General features: G+C 41.3%; 1 protein-coding gene and 1 long non-coding RNA gene across 3 annotated transcripts in view; both read left to right on the top strand.

The window, feature by feature from the left end:
* Positions 1 to 11102, top strand: part of LOC102162768 — a 75904-nt gene extending 64802 nt beyond the window's left edge. The window contains exons 4-5 of the long non-coding RNA XR_002335897.1: positions 8364 to 8562; positions 9233 to 11102. This is a non-coding gene — a long non-coding RNA (uncharacterized LOC102162768). The remainder of the gene's footprint in view (positions 1 to 8363; positions 8563 to 9232) is intronic.
* The window catches only part of SNAPC3 (small nuclear RNA activating complex polypeptide 3), a 36691-nt gene continuing 31819 nt past the window's right edge, over positions 18056 to 22927 (top strand). Inside the window, exons 1-2 of one of the 2 annotated variants that reach the window (XM_003121900.4) lie at positions 18056 to 18409; positions 19115 to 19192. In XM_003121900.4, coding sequence (XP_003121948.1) covers positions 18093 to 18409; positions 19115 to 19192 — 395 coding nt within the window. In that variant the 5' untranslated portion in view covers positions 18056 to 18092. The remainder of the gene's footprint in view (positions 18410 to 19114; positions 19193 to 22927) is intronic. The other variant, XM_001927743.5, reaches the window with a different exon arrangement.

Genomic DNA, 22927 nt, shown 5'->3' with positions numbered 1-22927 from the left:
ATGGCTTGTGTGAAAGCAAAATGTTGATGACAGGAAAACCTATCATACAGATTTAGAAGCAGAATTTTTGTTCCTTCTTAGTTGGATATATTCACTCAATTTAAACAACATTCCTTTTGCCTTACTCCTGAAGCATATGAAGATTTTTCATTTAAAACACTTGAGGGGAGGGGAAAACAAATAAAACTGCATATCCTAAAGTCATCTTCCAGTTTAAAGAAAAAAAAAATCCACTGATATTTTGAACTGCAGAAGCCACCCTTGTAGAAAGTATAAGATACAAGGCTGAACAGTTTTAACTTATCCCAGACAACTCACCAGTGTATGTCGTTAGATAGGACTTTTAATTTTTTCCTACATTCTTTCAAGACTCAATGTCCTCCTCTTTATTTTTTTTTTAATTTTTATTTTTTTGTGTGCTTTTTAGGGCCACAGCTTTAGCATATGGAAGTTACCTGGCTAGGCATCAAATCAGAACAACAACTGCCAGCCTATGCCACAGCCACAGCAATGAGGGATCTGAGCCCCATCTGCGACCTACACCACAGCTCACAACAAGGCCAGATCCTTAACCCACTGACTGAGGCCAGGGATTGAACCTGCATCCTCATGAATACTAGTCGGGCTCATAACCGCTGAGCCACAATGGGAACTACCAATGTCCCCCTCTTTAAAAGAAAGAAAACAATAATTCTTCTTAGACAATCCAACGCTATCTGATCATTAGAAAATTCATTTACTCAAAGGAAGAAGATATAATTAAGTAAAATCAGTGTCACTGAAATTAGAGTGTCCTCTGACATTTACCATTGCCTGAGAGCTCAGTCCTCAGTTGTAAAAATTGTGTTTTTAATTCACCAAAGGATGACCATATTTGAGGCGACTGGGTCATTCTACCCAAACTCAGAAGGATCGTGGTTTTTGTAGCTAGCTCTTGTTTCTGTCTGACCATTATTACCTTCCTTCTTTTGGGGGCACTGTTCTTCTCCCACCCACTTGCCAGCTCTGATTTTCCTTGTGGCCAAGCTGTCAGTCACAGTATCTAATCACATGGCCACAGGGTGCTCTAGATCTAGCCAAACATAATAGCTCATTCCCCTAGCTGCAGTCACTGGTTGAAAGGACTGCTGTATGGTAGGCAGGTGTTCCAAGCTGGATTAATTATCCTCTTGGGTTGTTGCTATTTGGAGGTAGGTGAGAGTGGCCTTGCCTCTAGGATCACGAAAGCTGGAAAGATATCAATATGAGATCTTAGATAGCCATATTATTTATATATACATATTATAAGATTTGGAAGGCTACTCAAACATTTTCAAAAAATCAGAATTTTCTTGTGGCGCAGCAGATTAAGGACCTGACGTTGTCACTGCTGTGGCTCAGGTTGCTGCTGTGGCACAGGTTTGATCCCTGACCCAAGAATTTCCACATGCCAGAGGGCATGGCCAAAAAAGAGATTTTTGGTTTTTTTTTTTTTTTTAAGTCCTTTTAGGTTGTTGGAACTATGAGGGATTTAAATTTTTTTTAGCGCTATGATTTTGATTTTCAGTTTTTAAAAAAGGAAACAGAGGGCAATTAAATTTTTGAGGTGATGAAGAATACAAGATCATTTATAAAGTGTGGACAGAACAGTACAGACTGGCATGGGAAGGATGTCACAGAACCGAAGGATTCTATGGAGCCTCAAATGATCTGGATGAGCGGAGGAAAATAGTGCAGAAAAAGAGGTAGGCTAGAAGGTCAACCTGACAAGAGCAAGAGTGAGTGTCAGCAGGCAGTTGAGTGAGCCAAAAAGCATAGGAGTGATATCTGAGAGAAACTTCAAACTGAGGCAGGAGAGGGACAAGCACTGAGCAGAGGTGAGGGGACCAGAAAAGGAACCTCTTCTTGCCAGAGGTAGAGAAGAGGGGAGGAAGGCGGGAGTGAGGGAGTCTGCTGGCAGACATAAGTGCCCGGGGCATAATGACCTGCCTGACTACTTTCTTTCTATGTAAACTAAATCTGTCTGTGTCCCTACAGGCCCCCAATCAACAGCCCATGACCTTGGCCACAGCAGGTTAGACCAGAAGGGGAGACACAACAGGTCCATCTGAAAGCTGACCTTTGGCTTAGCATGGCCTGGGATGCCAGGATTTTCCAAAACAGGGAAAACAATCCTCTTCTCTTTCTACCTTGATTTTGTGCCTTCCCTCGCAAAAGATCCAGAGGGAAGTTTTTTGTAGCTCCGTGAGCTGCTCTGAAAGGTTATGAAGTAGACTGTAGGCCAGGCATAGGATTGTAAGATAAAATAAAGAATTGTTAGGGTGTTCCTTGTGGGTTATGAACCTGATTAGTATCCATGAGGATACAATTTCTATCCCTGGCCTTGCTCAGTGGGTTAAGGATCTAGTTGCTGTGAGCTGTAGTATAGGTCATAGACACAGCTCGGATCCCGCCAACCCCTAGCCTGGGAACTTCCATATGCTGCAGGTGTGGTCCTAAAAAGCAAAAACAACAACAACAATCAACCAAACATTTTTAGTGTAAGTATATCCCAGATAGTGCATGGAATATGCTTATACTAAAAAGTTATTAGTTCATAGTTTATATCCGAAATTCAAAAGTAGGAGGATGTCCTGCACTTTTCATTTGCTAAATCTGGCAACTTTATCGGGTGCCCTTATGCAACATGTGAATATGAAGCTTGTGGGGCAAAGCAGTGCAGATCTCTTCTTTTCTGCCTTAAGGAAAAAGGCAGGCTGTCTCTGGTGCTGGAAGACTCTGCCCCAATGTGGTAGGCGTGTTTTTCCTCTCCTCATTTTGCTGGATCCCCAGCAAGCGACCAGAGAGCACTTATTGTTCCTCTGCTGCTCAGTCTCCCCTGACCAGGTACACACTGTATTATGAGTGAAGTACAAATATTCATCACCCTGGGTTAGGCTATAACTGTATCGGACTCTATTCTACCTTGCTGGAGGCCAGCTCCGGCGGCCAGGGAGCGTACGCTTTTTCCCGATCGGAGAGGGATGCGGCATCGGCAAATGTACAATTACGGAGAGAGCCTCTTTGTCCCTTCTTTCAGGGCTCTGGACTGCTCAAATTTTATTGGCATAAGTGGTTGATTATAGAGACAGCTTTTTGCTACAGATTTCATCACAGTGTTAAAAGCACATTGGTCAACTATTACATGGTATAGCAGCCATACATCATGTTTTAAGATCTTTGTTTTAACTAAACTTAGTCGGTACAATTTAGTGGCAATTAGGTACAATACATCATGTTTGAAGATCTCTATCTTAACTAAACTTAGTGAGTACAATTTAAGGGCAATTAGTACAATACATCATGGAAAGGAGGAGACAGTACAAATCATCCCACGGCCAGCCAGTCTTTACAATTTGAAGAGTACACAGACACAAGAATTTGGCATTCACGAATCTTGTTTTTAGACTGGTGCTTATCTTTAAAGCATTATGGCAGGGAGACAGTGTAAGAAAATATAAACCACCTTAACTAGATATCACTTAAAAGCTTCTATAACTCATAGATAGGTGTTTTTTGGTCAAGAATAATATATGTCTAACTTCTATGAACCTCATTAAAATCCTAACTCTAAAATTTACTGTATAAGTAATTAATAGGTAAACACTATGTTTTAACTAAGTTGGATTAAAATAGGGGAAAGTCCTTCAGGATGAAATTCTCATTATACTATTGTTGTAATTTTGTTAAGTCACAAATCACCACAGGACAATAAGAATGGAAAATAAGAATAATAAGTAAATAATCAGGAAAGACTGAGAAAAACTGAATAACAAATAAAACATCAGGAAAGACTAGGTCACCCGAGAAACAATCCATGTTCTTCAGTGCAAACATGGAAATGGCTTTCCCAGGAAAGCCTTAATTCTTCCCCATCAACATCAAAGTGAGAGCTGTGTACCTGAGGCCTGCCCTCGGCTTGTACCGTGCAGGCAGGCTTTCATCCTGACCAGAGGCCCACCTTCGGCATGCACCATTCAGGTGAGTTTTTTTCCTGACCAAAAGCCCACCTTCGGCTTGTACCGTTTGGGTGGGCTCCCTTTCTTGGTTAAGAACCTGCCTTCAGGTTTTTTCTGCCATCAGGCAAGGTCCTTTTTTGAGTCCCTGCATTTTCTCGGCTCCCCGCACTACCTCACACCAGCAAAAACCTTCCAGACGAGGTCTTCAAAATGAGGGAGTCTAATGTAAATGTTCCCTCTCTCCCTCCTTCTTCAACCCCTCTCCAGCTAACGTTGCCTCTTTTTAAAGCCTATAGTAAGGTGCCCTCCTGCCACCCACTCCCTCAGGGAACTCCTGCCCTCCCTGTAGGAAGAGGACAGCCCTCCTCTCTGTCTTTTGCAGGGACTTGCAAGCTTGAGCACCTGAGAGGCTGTGCTTTGCTTAGTCACTGCTGATCTGGGAGGATGAGGATAATCCCTAGTGTTTGATGGACTTGACATCTTCAGAAACGTGCCTTAAAAAGAAGGGCACCTCTCCAAAGTGAGCAATTTTGGGGTTTTTTCCCCCTCAGCTACAATGTCTAATCACAAACAAGGAAAGGATATTCTTCCTTGAAACTGGCATGAATTTGACAAGTTCTAAAAGGGCAATAATTGTGTTGAGAAGAATTGCTTTTTTTTTCTCCCTGGACTTAGCTTACATGACTAGAGAGGTACCTGGCTCTCTTTACCATCCAGGGGGTGGTGCCAGCTCTAGCTAAATTCTTCTTTATCATAAATCTCCTCCCTTCTAACCTTGCTAAAAGGGAGGGTTCCCCCACTATTTAGCCATCTGCATAAGGAACCAGTGAGAACCACCTGAGAGAGAAAAAAGGAATTGAAGTGCACAATAAAGGCCAAGATGCCCTGGAAGAAATGTAGTGTTGATTCCTGGTGTCAGATCCCACGAACAATTCTGTTCATGTTTTGGACTTCCATAAGATCTCTCTTATTCTTACAGAAATAAGCAACATAGAGAACAGACTTGTGGTTGCCAAGAGGGAGGAAGGGGGAGGAGAGATGGATTAGGAGTTTGGGATTTGCAGATGCAAATTATTACATATAGAATGTATAAACAAGGTCCTACTAGTACACAGGTACATAGGGAACTATATTCAATATCCTGTTATAAACCATACGGAAAAGAATATGAAAAGGAATATATAGAGTTCCCATTGTGGCTCAGCAGGTTAAGAACATGACTAGTATCCATGAGGATGTAAGTTCTATCCCTGGCCCTGTTCAGTGGGATAAGGATCCGGCATTGCTGTTGTTGGGAAATGGCTCGGATCTTCAGTGTTGGAAAATGAGACACATGAACATGGGGAGATCTTGACAAGGCTCTTTACTTCTGCAGAAGGGTGTGGGTACTCAAAAATTGCATGCAAAGAAGACCCTCCCTATTTATTCCTAAGGCAGGTGATATACCCATCCCCTTCCCATTGGTCAGGTCAGGGTGTACATTCTTCTCAGTTGGCTAATTTGAAACAAATTGCTACTAGGAGAAGAGGGAAAGAGGAGGGTGTATCAGGAGGGCGTTGGAGCAGAAACCAGAGCAAAATGGATTAACCAAGATTTCCTTTGATAGAAAAGACATTATGTTACTTTACACACTGTGAGCTGTGGTGTAGTTTGCAGACGCAGCTGGGACCCCAAGCTGCTGTGGCTGTGGTGTAGGTCAGCAACTGTAGCTCCAATTCAACCCCTAGTCTGGGAACTTCCATATGCCACAGGTACGGCCCTGGAAAAAAAAAAAAAAAAAAGAATATATACATATATATTTATAATTGAATCACTTTTCTGTGCAGCAGAAATTAAATTAGCATTGTAAAACAACTGCACTTCAATAAAATAAATTTTTCAAAAAAAGAAGCATAACAATCACCTTTATCTAAAAAAGGAGTGAGCAAATTTTTTTTACTATGATTACATATTATTTTTTATTGAGATATAATTGACATATAACATTATATTAGTTTCAGGAGTTCCTGTCGTGGCGCAGTGGTTAATAAACCCGACTAGGAACCATGAGGTTGCGGGTTCCATCCCTGCCCTTGCTCAATGGATTGAGGACCCGGCATTGCCATGAGCTGTGGTGTAGGTTGCAGACGCAGCTCGGATCTTGCATTGTTGTGGCTCTGGCATAGGCCAGCAGCTACAGCTCCGATTCGACCCCTAGCCTGGGAACCTCCATATGCTGCGGGAGCGGCCCTAGAAAAGGCAAAAAAAAAAAAAAAACCCATTATATTAGTTTCAGATGTACAACATAATGATTCAGTATTTGTACGTATTGTGAAATAATCACACAATAGATCTGGTTAACATCTGTAAAGAGTCAGATAGTAAATATTTCAGGCTTTTCAGACCATGCACTCTTGTAACTGTTAAACCATTAAATTCTGCTGTTGTAATGCAAAAACAGCCAAGATGAAATTGAATAAACATGACTGTGTTCCAATAAAATCTTACTTATAAACTCAGTGGCAATAACTATCTGGCAATGTCAGATCCAAGCCGTGTCTGCGACCCTCTCCACAGCTCACGGCAACGGTGGATCCTTAACCCACTGATTGAGGCCAGGAATAGAACCCACATTCTCAAGGACACTAGTCAGATTTGTTTCTGCAGCTCCACAATGGGAACTCCAGGAGTCACTAATTTAAATAATTTCAGTGGTGCAGGGCATAGCGGCTGCCCTTTGTGGCTGATAGCTGGGTTGTGGTCTCTGGATTGGTTGGTTTGCATTTGAAAGGCACACTCAAAAGGGGAATCCTTTACTATCTCTAGGAATGGGCAATCCCTGGGAGGGGTGCTCTCTCCAGGTTTAGCAATACCCCAGATCCCCAGATGTCAAAGCATTTGAAGCACGTGATTAATACAGGAGTGATAGATGATAATCCAAAGATAAAATAAATATCCATGAGTATATATTGATATTATAAATGAAAGACTGAATATTTAAATTAGTGAAGGAGAAGAGGCAAATCTCCCTTATAGAATTTCAAATAATTTATGTGAACTGTTCCCTACTCTGAGGAATTAAACTTAATTCCCACTCCTTCCCCACCCCTTCACCCTCCAGGAGTGAGCTGTCTTTAGTGACTTGCTTCCAAAGAGTATGGAAAGAAGGAAGACAGAACTTTAAAATGGAAAGATGCTTTCCTTCTGAAATGAGAGCAAAAATCTTATATTGGAGAGTATTTCATTACCTGGCCCACTGCTTCTAGCCTCCAGTCATTTTATATCATTTCCAAGATCTGTTCCTCTCGCATCAGTGAATGTGTCCCATAGAGAGAGTAGGTGAATTTAAGAAGATAAAAAGTATGCTTGTTTGCAGAATCTTAGGGTGACACCAGCCTTGTAGCATGGGACAACGTCTTGGTCCCACCCTCCCTCCAAAAAAATAATAGCTTCACCCAAATCTCTCCATGTCCATAGTCCCTATAACCAAAAGGGACCAAAACATCTTCTGATATTTTTTTCTCTGATTTTGTTTTTTGGTTTTTTTGGGCACACTCGCAGCATGTGGAATTTCCCCAGACCAGGGGTGGAATCCACACCACGGCAGCCACCCAAGCCTTTGCCTTGAGAACGCTGGATCCTTAACCTACTGCACCACAAGAGAACTCCCTTTTCTCTGATTTTTTACATTTTCTACCAGTAACCTTTCTTACTCTATTTGCTAATCCAAGATTTAAAATAGCTTATAATAAATTTGGGATCATTCTTGGAAAAAACTAATTGCCTAATTTGTACTCATCAGTGGAACTGAGGTCAGGATGGTGGGAAAACAGGAAATAATGGAGGTATCCAAAAACTAGTTGGAGACAATTTAGAGCATTTGTTAAAAAGTCATTGTACGGAGTTCCCATTGAGGCTCAGTGGGTTAAGAACCATGCAAGTATCCATGAGGATGCAAGTTTGATTCCTGGCCCTGCTCAGTGGGTTAAGGATCTGGCGTTGCCATGAGCTGTCGTGTCTGTTGCAGATGCAGCTCAGATCCAGCTTTGCTGTTTCTGTGGTGTAGGCTGGCAGCTGTACCGCCAATGCAATCCCTAGCTTGGGAACTTCCATATGCCTCAGGTGCGGCCATAAAATGAAAAAAAGAAAAAAAAAAGTCATTATGCAAATATATATCTATTAACAGTTAGCTGTGAGAAGGACCATTGCTTAGAATGGATGAGGACAGTCAGTTGTGGTTTCCTCCCTCAGTTGTTAAAATTCCTTATAATTAAATGTCAGGACTGTGAATGGTTATAGATCTTAATTATCACCAAATGGTTATTATTATTCTACCAAACATCCTTTAGCTGTTTTTCTGGCCACATCATTCCCTTACCGTCCTTCTTCTAACCCTTTCTTTGGCAGGGAGAAATTCCCACATAGTCCCCTGATTTCAGGAAAGAAATTCTCCACAGGAACATGTAATCTGTTGAAGCAGAGAAATCAGGAACAGCACCAAGCAAAAAAAGGTTTTCTCCTTTTGGTATCTTGAAGATGTTTCCAACCCTGTTGTGGAGAGAGCTGACTCATTCTTATTTTCCTAAAGCCTCACAATGCCTAAGGGGTAAGTGAGAATTGGGCATCTGTCTCTACCCTTCTCTCACTAGAAATGCCAAAAAAGAGTTGTCGGTAGGAGAAGCTGTTTCACAGTTGCTTTTGCAGGGTCTTTTTTTGAACCTGGTGGGAATGTCTGTCCCACAGAACCCAAAAGAAGGAAAGCCTGAGCACACTGTAATTGCTGCCTAAATTTAGAATTGAGGTACACTCCCTGCTAATCATGAGTCAAATGTAAATTACTGAAAAATCAGTGGGCTTAGACTATGGCCATAAACAGTGTAGCTTTGAAAATTTAGAGATTTATGCTTAGTCGAGGTGATGATTGGATTGCAAACGGATATTTGTAGGAGCTCCCTGATGACCTAGCAATTAAGGATCTGGTGTTGTCACTGCTATGACTCAGGTCACTGTTGAGGCTCAGGTCTGATCTCTTGCCTGGGAACTTCCACATGCTGGGAGGGTAGGGGGAAAAAAAGGTGTTGGTAAATTTAAACATCATTTCTGTTTTTCGGATAAAACTCATCAGTGCTTTGAATCACAAACAACACTAACCAAAAGAATCCATGTGGATGTATGTTTCACAAAGGTGAAAGGAGAAGAAAGAATGGACAAAAAAGGAGATAAGTGCTTGCATCCCCTTGTCTCTCTTTGATTACCCACTTTTCCTCCCAAACTAGCTGTCAACACCTCAAGGCAAGAATGTTCCCACATGGTGTCCCACAGTTGGAAATGCTACTCAACAAGATAGGATCAACAGAGTCAAAAGAAAATGATCAGAGGTATGAAGTCGCCATTCAATATGAAGAGCACACTCTGACCAAGTTCATAGTTGAAAGGTGATTTCAGTGGGTGTGATAGCATTTAATGCTCTCAGAATCAGTCATTTTTGGAAATATTGCTGTTTAAGTAGATGAATCTTCCTGCATTTGTTATTGAAAACAAGTCTCCTTAAAGCCAGTTCCTTTACCAAGTTTATGATTAATCTCTTTACCCCAAATTTTATTCCCTTTTTTGTCCCCTCTGACCCCAGTTCTGTGCTCACTGAATGCTAATCAACCAGAGTCAGATGACAAAAATTGCTGTTGTCGATAATATCATTAATATACTAAAATTACTATATTCTAGAATATCATCACTCATGTACAAATGCAGGTTGTTTCTCCAGGGCTGGATGAGCTAACAGACATCTGAGCTACAGACGGCCTGGCCAGAGAATCATAAACCAGACATTCTGACTCCCCAAACTACAATTAAAAATGTCACAAGACAGTGACTGATCCCAGCATCTTTGTTCTCCCCTTTTAAAAAACCCTTAACTTGGCGACCAGGTTGGAGTGGGTCTGAGGCTTATCTCCACTCCCTTGCTTGGCACCCTGCAATAAACACTATACTTTCCTTCACCACAACTCAATGTTAGTAGATTGGCTTTGTTGCGAGTTGGGTGGCTCTTCTTTTTCCAAGATTTATCCTTGCATGTTGTGCTGGCTTATGCCCCAGGGCTTTGCTCTGCTGAGGGTCTCCTCTGGGTGCTGTACCTTCTGTGGCCCTCTTTTCTGCTGCTTTCATATGCTCTCTTCCCTCTCCCTTGACAATTTTGTGTTTTATTATGGCTTTTATCTACCATCTTCCCAAACAGCTCTACGAACTATATCCTTAGCACTGTTCATTCTCATTTAGATTCAAACTTCTATCTCCCTGCTGGACATCTTCACTGGACTTGAAATTTCCTATGCTCGACAGTAAAGCAACCTACATACAGACCCGGACTTGAGTCCTAACTCTACAACTTCAAGCCCATCACTGAAATTTTCTCAGCCTCAAATTCTTAAATGAGGAAAATAAAAATATCTACCTTACACAATTACTCTGGATATTACTATTTCACTCCTGTTATTTGCTTCTGCCTCCACTCTTCCCTATTTCTGAAACATCATCACTATCCTCCTAGATATTTGAGCATGTAAGCCTACAACTACCCTCATGTCTCTCATTTCTTTTTCCTCTAAGTTTCTCTCATTAAACCTTTTCTCTATTCATAGACCCACCATTGCCTCTTTACTGGACTATTGGAAATGTTTCCTTATTTATTTCCTTGCTTCTTGTCTCTATGGCAAAGCCCCTTGTATGGGTTAATTCTATTAATGCATGGCTGTGTTTACATCACTCTGTGTATTATTTATTGCTATGCAGCAAATTACCCCAAATGTGGCAGCTTAAATATTTATTATCCCACTCAGTTTCTGTGGGTCAGGAATCTGGGAAGAGATGAGCTAGGGTCAGCAGGACTGCAGTTATCTTAGGCTTGATGGTACTGGAAGGTCTGCTTCCAAGGTGGCTCCCTCAAGTACCAGACAGGTTAGTGCTGATTATTGATAAGAGGCCTCTTCTCCTTTCCTCATCATATCAGCCTTTCCATTGTGTTTGAGTATCCTCATGACATAGAGCTAGCTTTCCCCAGGGTGAGTGATCCACAAGAGTACAAAAGAATTTTTTTTTTTTTGGTCTTTTTGCCTTTTCTAGGGCTGCTCCTGCACAATATGGAGGTTCTCAGACTAGGGGTCTAATTGGAGCTGTAGCCCCCCGCCTACACCAGAGCCACAGCAACACCAGATCTGAGCCGCGTCTGCGACCTAAACTACAGCTCACGGCCATGCCAGATCCTTAACCCACTGAGCAAGGCCAGGGATCGAACCCACAACCTCATGGTTCCTAGTTGGATTCGTTAACCACTGAGCCACGACAGGAACTCCAAAAGAATAATTTTTAAAAAGAATTTTTAATTGGGGCCTAAGGACAGATATCAATCAGCAAAATGACTTCTTATAATAGTATTCATTGTTGCATTAATTGTACAAGTTGAAGACTACAAACAGCCTAAATATACTTCAAGGGGGGACAGGTTCAACAAACTTGACAGATAGCTACAGTGGAAGAATTAGGATCCTTTTTAATATATTAATATAAAAGGATGTCCAAGATATAACCTTACATAGAAATTACCAGATATAGAATGTAGAGCAACATGTACAGTATACAAAATATATGTGTGTACATGCATACACACACATGTGTGTGAGCATCTGTATACATAAATCTGTGTGTATGATTTCTTCAGAAAGATACATAACAGCTCTGGTTGCCTCCAGAAATCTAGGAAGGGACTCTACATTACTGGGGACTAGAGAGAAAGGGAGACTTTCATTGTGTGATATTTGTATCAATTTTTTTCTTCTAGTTTTATTAAGATATAATTGACATATAGCACTGTATAAGTTTAAGGCGTACAGCATAATGATTTGACTTATATACATCATGAAGAGATTATAATAAGTTTTGTGAATATTCATCATCTCACATAGATACAAAATAAAAGAAAAAACTTTGTTTTCCTCATTATGAGAACTCTTAGGATTTACTTTCTTAACTTTCATATATAATATAGAGCAGCATTAGTTATATTAATCATGTTGTACATTACATCCCTGATACTCATTTATCTTATAACTGTAAGTTTGTACCTTTTGACCACCTTTCCCAATTCCCCCTCCCCCTACACCCTGCCCCTGGTAACCACAAATCTGATTTTTTTTTTTTGGCCACACCCACTGCACATAAAAGTTTCTGGGGCAGGTATGCAACCCAAACCACCACAGCAGCCACCCAAGCTGCTGCAGTGATGACACCAGATCCTTAACCCACTGTACCACAAGAGAATTACTGATTTCTTTTTCTCTGCGTTTATTTGTTTTTGGAAGTATTACTGACCTACAACACTATATTATTTCTGGTGGGTAATACAGTGATTCAATATTTCTCTACATTACAAAATGATCACCATGTACCTAGTTACCATCTACGCCCATACAAAAATACTATCTTACTATTGACTATATAGTTGGGAGTTCCCATGTGGCACAGCAGGTTAAGGATACGGGGCAGGCCACAATGTTGCACAGATTTGATCCCTGGCCCGGAAACCTCCATAGGCTGGGGGCGTGACTAAAAAAGAAATAATAATAATAATATAGTCAATATTTGTATCATTTAAATTATATGCTTACTCAAGAACTATTTTTAAAAAATCTAGACCAATTGTACACTCAGGTGAAAAAAAGCTGAAGCCAGAGGAGAAAAATAAAGTAAATGATTTAGCTATAGGAAATATTTAGACATTAGAAGGGGATGGAAATACAACTTGGACAGATGACACTGAAATGGTGGGAAACATATGGCTTCAATCCCAAGTGAGACCCCCAGGTACCTATAGCTAATTCTGAGAAACATGGCCTGGGGGCACTGGTAGAATTATTTTGGAAAAGAAACACAAAAGAAGTTCACATTTGGAATTACATAAATTGGGAGCTGGGTGGATTTTAGGGATACAATAGCTAAGAGATTACAAACACATGGGCTATAGTATGTAAACAGGTGGGCTATGTATGTTGTGTTTGGTTTGAATATTGTTTTTAAATTTTATACCAACTGTTACAGGATAAACTGAGGTATATTAAAAATTTTATGAGTCTCTTTGAGCAAAAATCCATTTAAATTGGGCAGTGCCAAACTGGAAGTGGTTAGGAGAGCTTCACTGATTGGAGCCTGGGTAAAGACATTTATAGAGAAAGGCGGAAACAAGGCAATTATTGATTGGTTATAGCTTAAAGCCTCGTTGACTGTTTGCGATTGGTTGTCTTTAGCATTTTGATTTTGTAATTGAGGCATTTACAGACTTAGATTTTGGTTTGCTGAGGTAAGTGACCACCACATTAGAGCCACCTCAATCCAATGTGCTCCTTGTTTAAGTAATTTAACAAAATTAATTGCCAATATCTCCTGATCAGGAGATTTCACATTTAGAAGAAAAAAAAGCTAAATATATAACTTCTTTAGAAATATTAGAGGCACTGGTAGACAAATGCTGTATTCCTGCATGACAGTCAGGCAGCCTTGTAAACAGAGGCTGGTATTCCACCGTCTGTCACGGTTCCCATCATCACAGTTCCCATCAGCAAGCCAATTTTTATCACCTGCTGAGCCCATGTAAGTATCTCAGGGGAGGAAACTAATGCCCAGAGGCAAACTTTGAGAGCTCTTGTCTCCCTATTCCCACTCCCCAACCAAAAGCAAGACAATGACTCCATGACCTGTTTGTGCCACTACTCAGACTTCTGACTCTAAACAAATGCCACCACCTCAATCTAGTAGCTGGTTCCAATATCCACAATTTGGAAATCTTAGGGCCCCCCCCCAGGAATCATACAAAGCTCCCCCAGAATTACAAGGACTGTACCTATCTATCCAGGGACCTTAGAATCATTCTACCTCTTTTCTGTCTGGTGCTTGCCAAGTCCAACAATACTCCCATTTTTCTGCCAGTTGGGCCATGGGGCCAGCAGCTACCTTTACCACAGGTTGTTGGGGAGGAAAAGCTTCCTCTTAAACTCTTTCATGCTCTTTTGGGCCCTGTGAATGAAACTGACAAAAGACAGATTAATGAGCATTCACAGGAAAATGTGACTCAAGGAGGCGGTTAGAATTTGAGCTTATGTACTATCTCAGTGGGAGGAGGGGAAGGGGAGCAGGGCACTAATAGGAAAAAAAAATAAGTGACTTTCAGGAAAGATAAAATAGGTCCTAGGGAGAAACTGATGGGAGACAGAGTTTTATTACAGCTTGTGGGTGTGATGCCCACTTTCACTCAATCTTCTCTAGTTATGGGAGTTGATTTATAACAATTCAGCTCTTTGTGGGGGGGGTGTCCACATTTAGGTAAATAATGGGGTTCAGAAGAAAAGCTAATTCTCAAATGCCTTCAGCTCAAAATAATTTTATGCTGCAGTGGCTACCCTGGACCCCGTCAGCCTTATTACAAGGAGGAGCCACAACCATTAATCCTTTCCCCACTGATCCCTTCGAACCACACCCTACCACACCTGTAAACTGCTGTTGCAGCACAGTGCTGCACCTCATAATGAACCACCTTTCCCTGCCCTGGCTCCTCTGGTCCTGCCCCTCCCGCCTGCTGCTCAGGAACCACCAGTGGTATCCACTCCTGAAGCCAATGTTATTAAATCTCCACATACACCCTTAAGATTTCTTTCACCTGACTTAAATATACGACAGGACACCATCAAACTCCTAGAAGAAAACATAGGCAAAACACTCTCTGACATCAACATCATGAATATTTTCTCAGGTCAGTCTCCCAAAGCAATAGAAATTAGAGCAAAAATAAACCCACGGGACCTCATCAAACTGAAAAGCTTTTGCACAGTAAAGGAAACCCAAAAGAAAACAAAAAGACAACTTACAGAATGGGAGAAAATAGTTTCAAAGGATGCAACTGACAAGGGCTTAATCTCTAGAATATATAAGCAACTTATACAACCCAACAACAAAAAAGCCAATCAATCAATGGAAAAATGGGCAAAAGACCTGAATAGACATTTCTCCAAAGAAGATATACAGACGGCCAGCAAACACATGAAAAAATGCTCAACATCGCTGATTATAAGAGAAATGCAAATCAAAACTACCATGAGATACCACCTCACACCAGTCAGAATGGCCATCAATAATAAATCCACAAATAACAAGTGCTGGAGGGGCTGTGGAGAAAAGGGAACCCTCCTGCACTGTTGGTGGGAATGTAAACTGGTACAGCCACTATGGAGAACAGTTTGGAGATACCTTAGAAATCTATACATAGAACTTCCATATGACCCCACAATCCCACTCTTGGGCATCTATCCGGACAAAACTCTACTTAAAAGAGACACATGCACCTGCATGTTCATTGTAGCACTATTCACAATAGCCAGGACATGGAAACAACCCAAATGTCCATCAACAGATGATTGGATTAGGAAGAAGTGGTATATATGCACAATGGAATACTACTCAGCCATAAAAAAGAATGACATAATGCCATTTGCAGCAACATGGATGGAACTAGAGAATCTCATACTGAGTGAAATGAGCCAGAAAGACAAAGACAAATACCATATGATATCACTTATAACTGGAATCTAATATCCAGCACAAATGAACATCTCCTCAGAAAAGAAAATCATGGACTTGGAGAAGAGACTTGTGGCTGCCTGATGGGAGGGGGAGGGAGTGGGAGGGATCAGGAGCTTGGGCTTATCAGACACAACTTAGAATAGATTTACAAGGAGATCCTGCTGAGTAGCATTGAGAACTTTGTCTAGATACTCATGTTGCAACAGAACAAAGGGTGGGGAAAAAATGTAATTGTAATGTATATATGTAAGGATAACTTGATCCCCTTGCTGTACAGTGGGAAAATAAAAAAATTATTAAAAAATAAAAAAAATAAAACCAAGATCTGGGTAAAAAAAAAAAAAAAAATTTCTTTCACCTGAAATGTGACCTCCTTCTCTGGAGTGAGAGCTCCCCCTGTTGAGGGATTTGGACCAGGGTTTACAGGCCCTGGGAAGACCAATTGTCCTCAGGTTTCGAGAATTCAATTCAAACTAGCAAAAAGTTTTTAAAAAATTACTGGTTTACATAATGGCAAGTCTAGGGGAGGAGTTGGCCTCAGACACATCATTCCAAGACACATGACTTTTCTCTTTTCTGCCTTTCCTTATTTAAACTCTTGGCTTTTTTCCTTCTAACCGTCCACTGGCTGGCACAAGCTATGTCTAGGGCACATCCTTAGGTCTTCAGAATGGAGGAAGGGTGTTTTATAGATAAAAATTCCATGGGAGGATTCTAATTGGCTCTAGCTGAGTCACTTACTCATCCTTGACCCAATCACTGTGGCAAAGGGAGAATGGTTCTATGATTGGCAGCCCCTGGGGGACCAAAAGGAGTAGGCAGGGTCAATGCTAAGAAACAAACTGCTAAGCAGACAAAAACAACGGATGTCTTCTACGACAACCTACCGGTATATACCAGGACTCATAACTTAATTTAAAGTGGGCAAAGGACTTAAATATTCCTCAAAAAAAAAAAAAAGAAAAAAAAAAAAGACAGATGGTCAAAAAAGCACACAAAAAGATGCTCAGTACCATTAGTCACTGGAAAAATGCAATCAAAACCACAAGATACCACTTCACACCCACCAGGATAGCTATAATCAAAGAGTCAGTAAATAACAAGCATTGGCAAGGATGTAGAGAAATCAAAATCCTCATACAATCCTAGTGGCAGTGTAAAATGGGGCAACCACTGTGAAAAGGTCTGGCAGTTCTTCAAATGCTTTAACGACAGAGTTACCACATGACCTAGCAATCCTACATATATATCATTAGATACACATATATCTTCAAGGGAAATGAAACTGCACAAAAATTTGTACATGAATGTTTAGCAGTAGTATCATAATGGCCAAAAGGTAGACCTTTTTTTGATAAATGGATAAATAAAACGTCATATATCCATACACTGTGTATATTTAGCCATAAAAAAGTGAGGTTCCAGTACATACTACAATACGGATAAATCCTGAAAACATGCTAAATGAAAGAAGCTAGTCACTAAAAGATCACATATATGATGCCATTCATATTAAATGCCTAAGGCTGGAGGAGTTGGGATGATAGGTAAAATAAATGGGGTTTCTTTTTGAAGTGATGAAGATGTTCTTAAATTGACTGTGGTGCTGTTTGCCTAACTGTAAATCTACTAAAAGCCATTGAAAGAACATTTACAGCGGGTCAGGTGTATGGTATGTGAATTATAGAGCAATAAGTAAGTAATCAAGGCTCCTCCCATATGTTCTGCTACGTTGCCTCCTCTGGGGCTTCGGACACATGGAGAAAGTGCCATCTGAAGCTAGACGGATTGAGTTCTGACCTTGCTTCTGTCTCCTGGAGGTTAACTCCTTCCTCAGTAGCTCAATGGGGATGGTAATCCCTGCCTGGCAAGGTTGTTGTGATTTTTTAAAATATACACTAGGGATAATAATGTACAGTGTCTGACACATATTAAGTGCTCAAAAAATCAACAGCATGTTGCGCCTGTTCAGCAGTGATACATATATTACTGGGGGTGGGGGGCGTTGGGGAGGTTCTCAAGGAACCGGATCTGGAGGTCCGGTAGTGCCCCCCCCACCCCGTCTCAGCCCTCGACCCCCAAGGCTCTCAGGCTCTGGGACAGTGAGGCAGCCACGCAACCCTTAAATCAACGAAAAGTCCCACACCCCCGGGCCGAGAGGAAAGCACTGAGTGGGGCCATGGGCTTGTCAAAGCCGCTCGGCCCCGCAGAGAGCGACGCTGCGTAACCCGGAGAGCCGAAAAACCAGTCACACAAGCTGCAGTGAACAGAAAACCAAGCCACTCTTCGAAACGCCGCCAGCGGAGAACAATGCACTCAACCCCGCACGCGGAGACTCGCGGTGCCGCGCCCCGGGGCGGGTACGACTCAGGCCCTGCCGGGAAATGTAGTACCTGAAGTTGGGCACGTGCAGCCTCGTTGCCTGCTGGCCCGGGCCCCGCGCAACTGCAAGTCCCAGCATGCTCCGCGAGGCCTTGATCCGCCGGCTTTCTCAGGGAAGGGAGTGGGACGAATATGGCTGAAGGCAGTCGGGGCGGTCCAGCGTGCGGCAGGATGGAGGACAGACAAGACCCGGCCCCCAGCAGTGGTGGCTGCGGCTTTCCAGAGTACGAGCTTCCTGAGCTAAACACACGCGCTTTCCACGTGGGCGCTTTTGGGGAGCTGTGGCGCTGCCGACTGCGCGGAAAAGGGGACTTGTCGCTGAAGGAGCCTCCGGCACCCGCGGTGCCCGAGGGCGACACGGTCGCCGACTCCGGCCGGGAGGATGCTGCCGTGGCCCGGGATCTGGGCTGCAGCCTGGAAGCGGCAGCAGAGCTAAGGGCGGTGTGCGGGTGAGTGCGGGGCCGAGGGGCTCTTGGGACTTGGGGTCTACCCAGGTGCAGCCTTGCTCCTGCGCTCCGCTGGGACTCATCCTAGGGCGGGCCTGTGGTTTACTCCCCCGGGGTAGACAGGCTGCCCTTTCAAAGCTTTCAGCCTGGTGAAAGCCTTCCCTGAGTGACGGGAGAAGTCCCGTGATCGGAATGCACAATTTCTGCTAGTTGGAGTGAAGGGAGAGAGCTGCATAAGAGATTCATTTTTCTACTCACTAGTTTTTTAAGTGATTGTTAATGTAGTAAAACAATTATAGTAACAGCGACGGGTATCTGCCATTGAGAGGCACTTTGATGTTGGAAGGACCTTAGGAACGAAGAAGCTGGAAGGATGTTAAACCAGAATGGAATCTTGATTAACTGTGGTCTCTTTTGGCGACCTCCCGGGTATGCTGTTAATGAGATTTTCCCCAGAGTGCCTTATTTTGGGTGAAAATATGAAAGTAACATCTCTTTGTCTATTTAACAGTATTGGCCTCCTCAAACGCCATGTATCCTTTTACTTAATGAATATCGCACAGAATTCGCCTTTAATTCTGGCCTCCTCTGAGGCGCCTGCTGGATTTTATCTGATTTCTTAATTGTTCATTAACGTATTTAGGACACACTCTTCAACGCGCTACGGAAGGATTCGTGATTGCTTTTTTTTTGTTTGTTTTGTTTTAGCCTTGATAAACTGAAGTGCCTTGAGGAAGGGGAGGATCCAGAAGTCATCCCAGAGAATACCGACCTAGTGACTTTGGGGTATGGAGGACTTTGTCATTTGTTTAAATATTTCTTTCAACATTGTATTATTCAGAAGTCGACAGTATGGTATTGTTATCATTCTATCCACTAAATTCAGGCATTGTTGACATTTAGCCATCTTGGCTTTAGCTCTTTGTGTTTGAGATATTCGCTGTGTGTCTTCTATTGCAGAACGACTCAGTAAGTTGCAGACATTATGATAATTTACCCCGAAATACATGATCATATAGCTCCTAAAAGTATCATTCTCCTACTTAATCAGAGTGGTATTATTATTCTTAAGAAAATTAACAGTAAATGCATTAACTGTAATATTCAGTCCATATTTAAATTTTTTTTTTTTAATGTTTACAAACGTACAATTAATCTATTTAAATAGGTTTCTCAGTGCAAGCTAATTTTTCTGACGGTGCTTCTCAAACTATCATACTCTGGTAGTATGATAAAGTACTAGTTTTTTTTTTAATTTTTGACAGATCTATATCTGTAAAATAGGATAAAGATGAATTACCAGAAAAATGGAATTAAAAGACAATAAAACTCCAAATTTTTTATTAAATTCAACAGAAAAATCACTGTCATTGCTATGAACATTTCTAAATGCTTACTCTCATTGTACCAGTAGGATAACAGACCAACAGATGAATTCTGGTCTGCCAACCACTTTTGAGAAACACTGCTCTATGATGATACTGTTATGGAGAAACTGTGTGTGTAATAGTGAAATTTATAATTCCTGGATTGTAGCCCCTTACTTTGCACCATCTCAGTTGTGTTGTCAGCCTTTATCCTACCCTTTCTATTTTCCCTCAAAAAATAGAGGGGCATTTCTACTTCACCTTGGTTTCTTCTATAACTGCCAAATCTTTTTCTCTTACCCTGTTGCTAATATTTACATTAGCAATATTTGGAGTGATATAAAAGGTTCCCGTTATTCCTAGCTCCTGTCTTTCCTCCTTCTGATTTATGCATCACGCTCTTTTGCTAGAAATTGTCAATAGCTCATCCTCTCCTCTATGGACAAATTTCAGATTTCTTCCTTAGACATTTGAAGCCTTCCACATAGCCCAAATCTGCCTTTCTTGATTTATATTTGATCATTTTCTCTTTCAGTGGGTCAAGATGAACATGACCCCTCTCCCAGATGAAACCAACCCCATCTCTGAGACTCTAAGATTCTTTTTTTTTTTTTTTTTTTTTTTTTTTGTTCACACTGACAGCGTGCAGAAGTTCCTGGGCCAGGGATTGAACCCATGCCACAGCAGTGACCCAGGCCACATCAGTGACAGTGCTGGATTCTTAACCTGCAGAACCACCAGGAACTCTGAGACCCTGAGAATCTTTTTCACATCTCTCAACCCATTTGTCTCCCTGAAGGAATAGAAGCACTTGAAAGGTCTAGAACTCTTCTAACCTTTCTAAAGTCCTTAAAGGCTCTTTGAGAGTCCATACTCCTTTATCTGTGAATTGCCCTTAACTCTGTTGTTTTACTTTGCTCCATTTGGTGCTCTTAAATTATTGTTGATTGGTAAGTAGAATTTTTTTTAAAAGGCACATCTGATTGTGTTACTGTCTTACTTAAAACCTTTCAGTGGCTCTTAGGCAAAAGTCCTGAGTTCTTAAAAGGATCACAAGGGCCTCTGTAGAAGGAATCTTGTTAATCTTTTCAGCTCTTTATCTTTTGCAGGGCTCCAGCCAAGTTACACTGTTTGTCAATTCCTAGAATGTGCTCTCATTCCAGGCCTTTGCCTAGAACACTCACTTTCTTAATACCCTGGTCTTGCTGACCTCTACTTATCTTTCAGGTCTTAGCTGATGGACTGAGAACTCCATCGAGCTCCCCTTTTATGCTTGTGTAGCTTCCAGTGCTTCCCTGTCGAAATACTCATCAGGGGTTCCTGTCATGGCTTAGCAGTAACGAACCTGACAAGGATCCATGAGGATGCGGGTTCCATCCCTAGTCTCTCTCAGTGAGTTGGGGACCTGGTGTTGCCGTGAGCTGTGGTGTAGGCTCGGATCCCCGAATTGCTATGGCTGTGGTGTAGGCCAGAGGCTGTAGTTCCAGTTCACCCCCTGGCCTGGGAACTTCCATGTGCCACAGCTGTAGCCCTAAAAAGCAAAAAAAAAAAAAAAAAAAAAATCATATTTATTTAATTTTCTGTCTTCTAGCTAGGCTTAAAAGTTCCAGAGTTCCCTTGTGGTGCAGTGGGTTAAGGATCCTGTGTTGTCACTGCTTTGGCTCAGATTCAGTTCTTGGCATGGGAACTTCCACATGACACAGATGTAGCCCCCCCCCCCCCCCGCCAAAAAAAAGTTCTATAAGCTATGTCTGTCACACTGTCATATCCCCCATTCCTAGAATTTTGGCACATAATGGGGAGTCAGTAGATATTTTTAGAATGAATGGAATAAATGAAACTTACATAAACCTAAGGAAGTAATTTTTTAGCTATTGACTAAAAGAAGAAAGTTGATAATTATAAACAAAGCACACTTTTTGCTGTAGTTAATTACATGCTAATTGGCTTATAATGATTTTATTAAGCTATGTGAAATAGACTACTTTACACAGTGCTTCCCCTGGCTATTTTCTGTTATTAGATCAACTAGATCTCCTCAGTTGTCTTCTAGTCCCTTCCATGGGAAATGTGAGGAGAATGATATGTGTAATCTAATGCAAAAAAAGTTAGTGCAGCATTCCTTAGCTGGGATTGTTTTGATGTACTTTAAAGCCATTTAAAATAGGACTGGAGTTCCCACTGTGGTACAGCAGGTTAAGGATCCGGGTTTTCTCTGTGGCAGCACCAGTTTGATCCCCAGCCCAGAGCAGTGGATTAAGGATCTGGTATGGCCACAGCTGTGGTGTAGGTCACAGCTTCAGTTAATTTTCAGTCTCTGGCCCAGGAATTTCCATATGCTGCAGGTGTGGCCAAAAAGAAAAAAAATAGGACTAATGTTAATCTTAACAGTACCACCAGTAAGTTAGACTTGTGCCAAAAGCCAAAGATCTGTATCTCTATGCCTTCTCTTTCCCTAAACCTTCCTTTCCTCTCCCCACCAATAACTTAAAAACATAAAAGTAAAAACACAACCAAAGTATGGCATGACCCCTTTATTATGGCATAAAACAAATAAATTTATAGCACTTTTTCTTTTCCCCAAAGGACTAATTTTATGTGTTAGGGAAAAAAAAGGTAATTGATAAGAGATTTATTCTCCATTGATACTGCTTCTCTCCTTAATCCATAGCAAGCTAAATAATTTATTTGAGTACGCTTGAATTTTTTTTGATCACTGAAAAGATAGGATTTTAATTCCCAGGTATAAGAGAGAGTTGTTACAACATGGGTGCTACTAATACTTATCTTTCATCCCCAAAGCTTGAGGAACATTCTTTTTAATCCAATAGCCTATAAATAGAGTATTTAAGAACATAATCTAAGGAAAATTTCCAGAATTGGGAAGAAAACCCAAAACAACAAGTTAAAAGAGCTCACTATTTACCTGAGAAAATTAACCCAGAATTATCAACTCTTGAGGCATAGCTTAGTAAAATGATTAGATTTCAGAGAGAAAATGTATAACAAGGGGCATTAAAAATATATATAAGTACAAAGGTAACCACAGGAACAAAAATGCAAATGCCAAACTTCCCAATTTCTAAAAAATAGATAAGCAAAAAGACACACCTCATAATGAAAAAACTAGCTAATATAACAAAGTACCATATAA

This window comes from Sus scrofa, chromosome 1 (genome assembly GCF_000003025.6).
Source record: "Sus scrofa isolate TJ Tabasco breed Duroc chromosome 1, Sscrofa11.1, whole genome shotgun sequence".
NCBI lineage: Eukaryota > Metazoa > Chordata > Mammalia > Artiodactyla > Suidae > Sus > Sus scrofa.
The sequence above is the reverse complement of the archived record's forward strand: the minus strand, read 5'-3'. Positions and strand labels throughout refer to the sequence as shown.